Genomic DNA, 12,292 nt, shown 5'->3' on the forward strand with positions numbered 1-12,292 from the left:
TCTGTTAGCTCCAACTGACCAGTCTGTTAGCTCCAACTGACCAGTCTGTTATCTCCAACTGACCAGTCTCTGTTATCTCCAACTGACCAGTCTCTGTTATCTCCAACTGACCAGTCTCTGTTAGCTCCAACTGACCAGTCTGTAAGCTTCAACTGACCAGTTTGTTAGCTCCAACTGACCAGTCTCTGTTAGCTCCAACTGACCAGTCTGTTAGCTCCAACTTACCAGTCTCTGTTAGCTCCAACTGACCCGTCTCTGTTAGCTCCAACTGACCAGTCTGTTAGCTCCAAATGACCAGTCTGTTTGCTCCAACTGACCAGTCTCTGTTAGCTCCAACTGACCCGTCTCTGTTAGCTCCAACTGACCAGTCTCTGTTAGCTCCAACTGACCAGTCTGTTAGCTCCAACTGACCAGTCTGTTAGCTCCAACTGACCAGTCTGTTAGCTCCAACTGACCAGTCTCTGTTAGCTCCAACTGACCAGTCTGTTAGCTCCAGCTGACCAGTCTGTTAGTTCCAACTTACCAGTCTCTGTAAGCTCCAACTGACCAGTCTCTGTTAGCTCCAACTGACTAGTCTGTTAGCTACAACTGACCAGGCTGTTAGCTCCAACTGACCAGTCTGTTAGCTCCAACTGACCAGTCTGTTAGCTCCAACTGACCAGTCTGTTAGCTCCAACTTACCAGTCTCTGTTAGCTCCAACTGACCAGTCTGTTAGCTCCAACTGACCAGTCTGTTAGCTCCAACTTACCAGTCTCTGTTAGCTCCAACTGACCGGTCTCTGTTAGCTCCAACTGACCAGTCTCTGTTAGCTCCAACTGACCAGTCTCTGTTAGCTCCAACTGACCAATCTGTTAGCTCCAACTGACCAGTCTGTTAGCTCCAACTGACCAGTCTCTGTTAGCTCCAACTGACCAGTCTGTTAGCTCCAGCTGACCAGTCTGTTAGTTCCAACTTACCAGTCTCTGTAAGCTCCAACTGACCAGTCTCTGTTAGCTCCAACTGACTAGTCTGTTAGCTACAACTGACCAGGCTGTTAGCTCCAACTGACCAGTCTGTTAGCTCCAACTGACCAGTCTGTTAGCTCCAACTGACCAGTCTGTTAGCTCCAACTTACCAGTCTCTGTTAGCTCCAACTGACCAGTCTGTTAGCTCCAACTGACCAGTCTGTTAGCTCCAACTTACCAGTCTCTGTTAGCTCCAACTGACCGGTCTCTGTTAGCTCCAACTGACCAGTCTCTGTTAGCTCCAACTGACCAGTCTCTGTTAGCTCCAACTGACCAATCTGTTAGCTCCAACTGACCAGTCTGTTAGCTCTAACTGACCAGTCTCTGTTAGCTCCAACTGACCAGTCTCTGTTAGCTTCAACTGACCAGTCTGTTAGCTCCAACTGACCAGTCTCTGTTAGCTCCACCTGACCAGTCTCTGTTAGCTCCAACGGACCAGTCTGTTAGCTCTAACTGACCAGTCTCTGTTAGCTCCAACTGACCAGTCTCTGTTAGCTCCACCTGACCAGTCTCTGTTAGCTCCAACGGACCAGTCTGTTAGCTCTAACTGACCAGTCTCTGTTAGCTCCAACTGACCAGTCTCTGTTAGCTTCAACTGACCAGTCTGTTAGCTCCAACTGACCAGTCTGTTAGTTCTAACTGACCAGTCTGTTAGCTCCAACTGACCAGTCTGTTAGCTCCAACTGACCAGTCTGTTAGCTCTAACTGACCAGTCTCTATTAGCTCCAACTGACCAATCTGTTAGCTCCAACTGACCAGTCTGTTAGCTCTAACTGACCAGTCTCTGTTAGCTCCAACTGACCAGTCTCTGTTAGCTCCAACTGACCAGTCTCTGTTAGCTCCAACTGACCAGTCTCTGTTAGCGCCAACTGACCAGTCTGTTAGCTCCAACTGACCAGTCTGTTAGCTCCAACTGACCAGTCTCTGTTAGCTTCAACTGACCAGTCTCTGTAAGCTCCAACTGACAAGTCTGTTAGCTCCAACTGACCAGTCTGTTAGCTCCAACTGACCAGTCTGTTATCTCCAACTGACCAGTCTCTGTTATCTCCAACTGACCAGTCTCTGTTATCTCCAACTGACCAGTCTCTGTTAGCTCCAACTGACCAGTCTGTAAGCTTCAACTGACCAGTTTGTTAGCTCCAACTGACCAGTCTCTGTTAGCTCCAACTGACCAGTCTGTTAGCTCCAACTTACCAGTCTCTGTTAGCTCCAACTGACCCGTCTCTGTTAGCTCCAACTGACCAGTCTGTTAGCTCCAAATGACCAGTCTGTTTGCTCCAACTGACCAGTCTCTGTTAGCTCCAACTGACCCGTCTCTGTTAGCTCCAACTGACCAGTCTCTGTTAGCTCCAACTGACCAGTCTGTTAGCTCCAACTGACCAGTCTGTTAGCTCCAACTGACCAGTCTGTTAGCTCCAACTGACCAGTCTCTGTTAGCTCCAACTGACCAGTCTGTTAGCTCCAGCTGACCAGTCTGTTAGTTCCAACTTACCAGTCTCTGTAAGCTCCAACTGACCAGTCTCTGTTAGCTCCAACTGACTAGTCTGTTAGCTACAACTGACCAGGCTGTTAGCTCCAACTGACCAGTCTGTTAGCTCCAACTGACCAGTCTGTTAGCTCCAACTGACCAGTCTGTTAGCTCCAACTTACCAGTCTCTGTTAGCTCCAACTGACCAGTCTGTTAGCTCCAACTGACCAGTCTGTTAGCTCCAACTTACCAGTCTCTGTTAGCTCCAACTGACCGGTCTCTGTTAGCTCCAACTGACCAGTCTCTGTTAGCTCCAACTGACCAGTCTCTGTTAGCTCCAACTGACCAATCTGTTAGCTCCAACTGACCAGTCTGTTAGCTCCAACTGACCAGTCTCTGTTAGCTCCAACTGACCAGTCTGTTAGCTCCAGCTGACCAGTCTGTTAGTTCCAACTTACCAGTCTCTGTAAGCTCCAACTGACCAGTCTCTGTTAGCTCCAACTGACTAGTCTGTTAGCTACAACTGACCAGGCTGTTAGCTCCAACTGACCAGTCTGTTAGCTCCAACTGACCAGTCTGTTAGCTCCAACTGACCAGTCTGTTAGCTCCAACTTACCAGTCTCTGTTAGCTCCAACTGACCAGTCTGTTAGCTCCAACTGACCAGTCTGTTAGCTCCAACTTACCAGTCTCTGTTAGCTCCAACTGACCGGTCTCTGTTAGCTCCAACTGACCAGTCTCTGTTAGCTCCAACTGACCAGTCTCTGTTAGCTCCAACTGACCAATCTGTTAGCTCCAACTGACCAGTCTGTTAGCTCTAACTGACCAGTCTCTGTTAGCTCCAACTGACCAGTCTCTGTTAGCTTCAACTGACCAGTCTGTTAGCTCCAACTGACCAGTCTCTGTTAGCTCCACCTGACCAGTCTCTGTTAGCTCCAACGGACCAGTCTGTTAGCTCTAACTGACCAGTCTCTGTTAGCTCCAACTGACCAGTCTCTGTTAGCTCCACCTGACCAGTCTCTGTTAGCTCCAACGGACCAGTCTGTTAGCTCTAACTGACCAGTCTCTGTTAGCTCCAACTGACCAGTCTCTGTTAGCTTCAACTGACCAGTCTGTTAGCTCCAACTGACCAGTCTGTTAGTTCTAACTGACCAGTCTGTTAGCTCCAACTGACCAGTCTGTTAGCTCCAACTGACCAGTCTGTTAGCTCTAACTGACCAGTCTCTATTAGCTCCAACTGACCAATCTGTTAGCTCCAACTGACCAGTCTGTTAGCTCTAACTGACCAGTCTCTGTTAGCTCCAACTGACCAGTCTCTGTTAGCTTCAACTGACCAGTCTGTTAGCTCCAACTGACCAGTCTCTGTTAGCTCCACCTGACCAGTCTCTGTTAGCTCCAACGGACCAGTCTGTTAGCTCCAACTGACCAGTCTCTGTTAGCTCCAACTGACCAGTCTCTGTTAGCTCGAACCTACCCGTCTTTGCTACCGTCAACATCCAGTCTCTGTTAGCTGCCAAAATAGTTGGGAAATGTGTTTGTGCCCAACCATTTGTTTTGCTTTTCTAGTTGTTGATCTCTTCTCTCAGCCTGGTCATACCAGATCAGTTTGTGCCATCTTCTCTCAGCCTGATCACACCAGATCAGTTTGTGTTGTCTTCTCTTAGCCTGGTCACATCAGATCAGTTTGTGCCGTCTTCTCTTAGCCTGGTCACACCAGATCAGTTTGTGTTGTCTTCTCTTAGCCTGGTCACACCAGATCAGTTTGTGTTGTCTTCTCTCAGCCTGGTCACACCAGATCAGTTTGTGCCGTCTTCTCTTAGCCTGGTCACACCAGATCAGTTTGTGCTGTCTTCTCTCAGCCTGGTCACACCAGATCAGTTTGTGTTGTCTTCTCTTAGCCTGGTCACACCAGATCAGTTTGCGCTGTCTTCATCTTAGCCTGGTCAGTTTGTGCTATCTCGCCAACTCCTATGGTCTGGGACCAGGCAAGTAATCTCCTGTCTTGTTATCTGACTGACTGACCACTATCTCCTCTCCTCTCTCCTCTTCAGGCATTCGCCTGCTCTCCTGTGTGTGGAACGAACATGGAATGTGTTGGGACAGTTCTGAGGACAGACGTCAGACGTCAACCACAGTCCATTCCTGCCCTCCGGGCCTCTTCCGATTGGCTGTGGAGCTGGTCACTCAATGGCATCGTGTGCTGTGAGGACAGGTGAAGAGAAGTCTACAGAGGACGGGGAGATAGAACAAGCTACACTAGTTTGAAACTAGCGCGTTTGAGCTAGCTTATCAGGCCTGTACCCGGGCAACATGGCCGCTTCTGCCACAGATTCAAACCCAATGTCCTTTCTATTGGTTTAGCTCTATGGCAGAGGAAAAGCCAGCTGGGTCTGTGGCGTGAGAGTAATATGCATTGATAAGACATGAATCATTATAATTCAGTCTCTGAGGGTAATATGCATCGATAAGACATGAATCATTATAATTCAGTCTCTGAGGGATGTAGTCTCTGTGAAAATCTGGGAGGAGGAAATTGTAAATGATGTCAAGTATGTGGGTTGAAGCTGAGCAAAATAAACAAAGCAGTAATAAAATCTGGGGGTTTTTTTGGTAGCGGGGAGGGGGGGAGGGGCAGAGTAACACAAAACATTGTGCACGTTTTTAATTTATTATGAACTGTAAATTATAATACCCTTTGTAACTTAAAAAAATATATATACATATATATCGATGGCACACTGCCTCAGTTCTAGGAGCCCATACAGAGAAAGCAGCCTGGAGTAGGAGTGCTGATCTAGGATCAGTTTAGCCTTTTAGGTCAGAATTAATAATATTACATGGACTGGGGGGGGGGGGGGGAGTCCTACTCTGAGACAATTGATACATACGGCCCCAGGTCTGTATTGTCACGGTAAAACGTCCTAATAAATATTGTTGTGGTGAGTGATGTATAGTCGGGGACAGAAGCCAACATTTTTCCCACGCCGTGCCAGAGCAGCCCGTCCCATTGATGGATATGATTTGTGGGGGGGGGGGGGTGTTCGGGGAGGTGGATACACAAGACACATACGTCTGGTACAAGTCCATACATCCCTCCCCTGACCCCGGTAACATGTCCATAAGTCCCTCCCCTGACCCCGGTAACATGTCCATACGTCCCTCCCCTGACCCCCGGTAACAAGTCCATACATCCCTCCCCTGACCCCCGTAACATGTCCATACGTCCCTCCCCTGACCCCCGTAACAAGTCCATACGTCCCTCCCCTGACCCCCGTAACATGTCCATACGTCCCTCCCCTGACCCCCGGTAACATGTCCATACGTCCCTCCCCTGACCCCCGGTAACATGTCCATACGTCCCTCCCCTGACCCCCGTAACATGTCCATACGTCCCTCCCCTGACCCCCGTAACATGTCCATACGTCCCTCCCCTGACCCCCGTAACATGTCCATACGTCCCTCCCCTGACCCCCGGTAACATGTCCATACGTCCCTCCCCTGACCCCGGTAACAAGTCCATACGTCCCTCCCCTGACCCCGTAACATGTCCATACGTCCCTCCCCTGACCCCCGTAACATGGCTGCATGTCAGATGAACAAGTCCAATACATGATGCGTATGACCCTATGACCCCCCCCCCTCCCCTCCCATGTCTTCCCAAAACGTACTGTACGTCTAGCCCAAGTCCATACATGATGCGTATGACCTTATTGGGATATTATGTCTTGGTGATTTTGCCCAGCCACACACACACACACGCACGCGCACACGCACACGCGCACACGCACACACACACACACACACAAAAAAAAAAAAATATCCCTCAATCTACACACAATACCCCATAATGACAAAGCAAAAACAGATTTGTAGAAATGTTTGCTAAAAAAATAATTATAAAAAAAACGATTATTCAGATCCTTTACTCAATACTTTGTTGAAGCACCTTTAGCATTGATTACAGCCTTGAGTCTTCTTGGGTAAAATGCTACTAGCTTGGCACACATGTATTTGGGGAGTTTCTCCCGTTCTTCTCTGCAAATCCTCTCAAGCTCTGTCAGGCTGGATGGGGAGCGTCGCTGTACAGCTATTTTCAGGTCTCTCCAGAGATGTTCTCTCGTGTTTAAGTCCAAGCTCTGGCTGGGCCACACAAGGACATTCAGAGACGTGTCCCGAAGCAACTTATTTTCTTGGCTGTGTGCTTAGGGTCGTTGTCCTGTTGGAAGGTGAACCTTCACTCCAGTCTGAGGTCCTGAGTGCTCTGGAGCAGGTTTTCATCTCTCTGTACTTTTTCACCGTTCACCTTTCCCTCGATCCTGACTAGTCTCCCAGTCACTGCCGTTGAAAAACATCCCCTCAGCATGATGCTGCCGCCACCATGCTTCACCGTAGGGATAGGGCCAGGTTTCCTTCAGATGTGACGCTTGGCATTCAGGCCAAAGAGTTTAATCTTACTTTCATCAGACCAGAGAATCTTGTTTCTCATGGTCTGAGAGTCCTTTAGGTGCATTTTGTGCAAACTCCAAGTGGTCTGTCCTGTGCCTTTTACTGAGGAGTGGCCTGATTGGTGGAGTGCTGCAGAGATGGTTGTCCTTCTGGAAGGTTCTACCATCTCCACAGAGGAACTCTAAAGCTCTGTCAGAGTGACCATCGGGTTCTTGGTCACCTCCCTGACAAAAGCCCTTCTCCCCCGATTGCTCAGTTTTGCTGGGCGGACAGCTCTAGGAAAAGCCTAGGTGGTTCCAAACTTCTTCTATTTAACAGTGATGGAGGCCACTGTGTTCTTGGGGATCTTCAATGCTGCAGAAATGTTTTGGTACCCGTTGCCAGATCTGGGCCTTGACACAATCCTGCCTCGCAGCTCTACTGAGAATTCCTTCGACCTGGCTTGTTTTTTGCTCTGACATGCACTGTCAACTGTGGGACCTTATATAGACAGGTGTGTGCCTTTCCAAATCATGTCCAATCAATTGAATTTAGCACAGGTGGACTCCAATCAAGTTGTAGAAACATCTCAAGGATGATCAATGGAAACAGGATGCACCTGAGCTCAATTTCGAGTCTCATAGCAAAGGGTCTGAAAATGTATTTAAATCAGTTGTATTTCTGTTTTTTTATTTGTAATAAATTAAAAAGAGTTTTCACTTTGTGAAAATTATTATGGGGTATTGTGATGTCATTATGGGGTATTGTGATGTCATTATGGGGTATTGTGATGTCATTATGGGGTATTGTGTGTAGATTGATGAGGAAAACATTTATTTAATCAATTTTAGAATAAAGCTGTAGAGACCATACAGTTAGCAGAATATGCTTCAATTTCATTGTGTAAGTTTATCTGTGCAAAGAATTTACGATTTGAGACTGGTAGGGAGCCTAAAAACATTGATGTCACTGACATGAAATTATCAACATAATCGACCAAATTGACATAAAAAGAAGATGAACAAAGAACCTTCTTCAAAAAAATAAATCAACACACTGAAAAATAATGATGTGTTTTTTTATTTCATTTTTTTTTTCACTATTTATTGTACAAGTCTGACTCTGAACTGGTCAGAACTGGTCTGAACTGGTCAGGAAAAAAATACACAGAAATCCTTAGACAACAAACCAGTTGAAACGATCACTGAAGGGAACGAACACCTTGTTTGTTTTTAATTAAGTAACTATACGCACAAAATGTATGTTGTTCAAACCAAACACACACTGTTCCTGTGTCACAAAACAGCATTAGTGGCCTGTTTGTTGTGTTCGTGATTCTGTTATAAAGGATTACTGCTGGGTCGTATTCATTAGAGCATGCAACGCAAAACGTTTCAAAACATTTTACAACGGAAACAAAAATGTGGTTTTATCATTGGACAATGTGAAGTCCCTCCACGTTTCACTCGGTCTACTTCCGTTTGCTTCCTAATGAACACGACCCTGTTGTTTGGTCCATGATGGACACCATAGTTTCCTCCCATTGTGCTCAGTGAGTTCCATTGGCAACCATTGGTCCAGCTGTGTTCTGTCAGGAAGCATATCGACATCAGTAGGCAGTGTTTTTGCAGTTGTTTTCATAAAAAAATGCTGGTCCCTTAATAACCACTGGATAACAATAACTAGTGTATTTAATATTACAAAGGATGTAAATTGGTTGATAACACTTCTACTTAAAGCCTGCAGGTATAATGCATTATGACGTGGTTATACAGCAATGTCTTATCGTCTCATTGTGACCAAATAAGTCATTTGGAGTGGGTTGTACATATTACACATATAGAAACACAAGATGTTATAAGCCTTATAATTAGACATTATAAAAGTGCACATATGCTTATAAAGAAGTAATAAAGTATTATCCCAGCAGACAGTAGGCGAAGTATTACCAAATATATGTTTTTACAACCAAATGACTAGTACTTTTTTTAAATTATTACTTTTTTGTATATTATTCACCTTTGAATATCTATACATGTTGAGTTTGTTATACTGCCTTGCCTGCCTGTTATTATTTGTTTTGAATGCGACCCTGACAGTGGAACAGGTTGCTTTCAGAAGCTCGTCTATTATTACTGACCATCGACGTGACTGACAGCTGAACGACCACACTGACTGGTCATCGATGTCGGTGAAGACAACGTGGACGATTCAATAAAAACAGAGGCACTTTTTTCACTACGATGAGCGACAATATTCTGGCTATGATTTAAGGTTAGGTTGGTTTTTACCTATTAAGTGCCCTCAAATGCTAAAAGTTTTTAAAAAAAATAACATTAAAATGATGTGTGTTGCACATGATTGTCTGTTGAAAATGTAGGGTGACTGTAGCTAATTTGGTATTTTCATCCTACAGTCATGACATTGAATAAGATGTACTCGATGTTACTCAACTGCAATCTTATGTTGATACTTGATATGCATAAATAATGTGTGGCATTTTCTATCAGGAAGGTAGCCCTAAGGGGGGATTTGCTTAACCAGCAGATCTGGTCGTTGTAATGCCTTGGCTTAGTGATCAACAGAAGAGGAATTTGTGGTGTGTTTTTATTAATAATGATATTGAATGTTGTTGTGTTTGGTCTCCTATGTGGATATACAGTATTTCATATATTGTGTTTGGTCTCTTATATACAGTATTTAGTTCCTAACTTTGATATATTCAATTCTAATGAAAGGAATGCTAAAGTTCACAGGCGCAACCAGTGCAAAAGGCTATTATTGTTGTTAATAATATTTTAATTATTGTTATTATTCATATTATCCCCATTATCATTATTATTGTTATTATTAATTGTATTATTATTATCATTATCGTTATTGTTATTATTAATTGTATTATTATTATCATTATCGTTATTGTTATTATTAATTGTATTATTATTATCGTTATCGTTATTGTTATTATTCATATTATCCCCATTATCATTATTATTGTTATTATTAATAGTATTATTATTATCATTAGCGGTATTGTTATTATTGATATTATTATTATCATTATCATTATTGTTATTATTAATATTAATATTATCCCCATTATTATTATGGTCATTATTAATATTATGATTAACATTATCATTAGTGTTATTGATATTATTAATATTAATATTATTATCATTATCATTGTTATTATTACCATTATTGTTCATTGTTATTATTAATGTTATCATTATCATTATTGTTATTATTGATATTACTATTATCATTATTATTAATATTATCATTATTGTTATTATTAATATCATCCCCATTATTATTATGGTCATTGTTAATATTATTATTAACATTATTATTGTTATTATTAATATTATAATTATTATCATTAGCGTTATTGTTATTATTGATATTATTATTATCATTATTGTTATTGCTATTATTAATATTAATATCATTATCATTGTTATTATTAGCATTATTGTTAATTGCTATTATTAATGTTATCATTATCATTATTGTTATTATTAATATTATCATTATTATTAATATTATTATTATCATTATTGTTAATAATTTTTGTTAATAATATTATCCTCATATTATCCTCATTTTGGGAGGCAGCGTAGACTAGTGGTTAGAGCGTTGGACTAGTAACCACAAGGTTGCAAGATCGAATCTGACAAGGTACAAAATCTGTCATTCTGCCCGTGACCATCATTGAAAATAAGAATCTTTTCTTAACTGACTTGCCTAGGTAAATAAATATGAAGACTTGCTGATAATTTTTTGGGGAAGGGGTGATAGAAATAGAATCTCATTAAAGAATCTCATTCTAGAATCTCATTCTAGTTCTATGGATATATAAAGAATCTCATTCTAGAATCTCATTAAAGAATCTCATTCTAGAATCTCATTCGAGTTTATGGATATAAAAAGAATCTCATTCTAGAATCTCATTAAAGAATCTCATTCTAGAATCTCATTCTAGTTCTATGGATATAAAAAGAATCTCATTCTAGAATCTCATTCTAGTTCTATGGATATAAAAAGAATCTCATTCTAGTTCTATGGATATAAAAAGAATCTCATTCTAGTTCTATGGATATAAGTAATCGAAGTAAACACGTTTTTTTTTTTTTTTAAAACAGAAGCAGCACAGAAGCAGCACACAAATATTTGATAATCACTCCCAAAAACCTTTGAGAGTACTAGCAGTAGTACACACCTTCTGCACACAAAAGTGTATACACAGGCACATACACACCAAACAATAGGCACAGAGCATTACAGCACATTACAGCACAATAACCAGTCACAGATACTGAGCTACATGAGGCTTGACAACAACACTCCCTCTGTGCTACACCGATGCTGAGTTAGGATGCGTCTTAAAACCAAATGGCACCCTATTCCCTATGTAGTGCACTGCTTTTGACCGAGGGCTTGCACACAGTAGGTGGGAATAATCCTGTTCAAAAGTAGTGCCCTACATAGGGAATGAGGTGCCAGTGTAACACCCATTTGTTTAAAAACTGCAAATTTTATACACACAACAAACAAGGCTACTGTATTATCAGATGGGGGGCTGGTGTTGCGGTGAGGGGGTCTTATTATGGGACAGACATATCGTGGTGGGAACACCATGGTTCATTACACAAACTGAGTCTGATGCTGCTGGTCTGCTCCGAGGCTGTCGCTGGGTGGTCTCTACAAACACATCAAAAACAAAACAACACAGACAATTATTACAACAAATGACATCTTTGTGATGGAGATGGTTGATAGGTAGACTAGGATATCTCTACTAGAACAGTGTAGAGGACAGGTAGACTAGGATATCTCTACTAGAACAGTGTAGAGGACAGGTGGACTAGGATATCTCTACTAAAACAGTGTAGAGGACAGGTAGACTAGGATATCTCTACTAGAACAGTGTAGAGGACAGGTGGACTAGGATATCTCTACTAAAACAGTGTAGAGGACAGGTGGACTAGGATATCTCTACTAGAACAGTGTAGAGGACAGGTAGACTAGGATATCTCTACTAGAACAGTGTAGAGGACAGGTAGACTAGGATATCTCTACTAAAACAGTGTAGAGGACAGGTAGACTAGGATATCTCTACTAGAACAGTGTAGAGGACAGGTAGACTAGGATATCTCTACTAGAACAGTGTAGAGGACAGGTAGACTAGGATATCTCTACTAGAACAGTGTAGAGGACAGGTAGACTAGGATATCTCTACTAGAACAGTGTATGGCGGCGGGTGGACTAGGATATCTCTACTAGAACAGTGTAGAGGACAGGTAGACTAGGATATCTCTACTAAAACAATGTAGAGGACAGGTGGACTAGGATATCTCTACTAGAACAGTGTAGAGGACAGGTAGACTAGG

The 12,292-nt window shown here is 42.7% G+C and overlaps 1 protein-coding gene across 1 annotated transcript in view; it reads right to left on the reverse strand.

Moving 5' to 3' along the window:
- Window positions 1–11,043: 11,043 nt before the first annotated feature.
- kcnc1b (potassium voltage-gated channel, Shaw-related subfamily, member 1b) overlaps window positions 11,044–12,292 on the reverse strand; it is a 71,965-nt gene continuing 70,716 nt past the window's right edge. Inside the window, exon 4 of the mRNA XM_036968853.1 lies at window positions 11,044–11,603. Within this exon, the coding sequence (XP_036824748.1) occupies window positions 11,470–11,603 (134 nt within the window). The 3' untranslated portion in view covers window positions 11,044–11,469. The remainder of the gene's footprint in view (window positions 11,604–12,292) is intronic.

Source organism: Oncorhynchus mykiss, chromosome 30 (genome assembly GCF_013265735.2).
Source record: "Oncorhynchus mykiss isolate Arlee chromosome 30, USDA_OmykA_1.1, whole genome shotgun sequence".
Classification (NCBI taxonomy): Eukaryota; Metazoa; Chordata; class Actinopteri; order Salmoniformes; family Salmonidae; genus Oncorhynchus; species Oncorhynchus mykiss.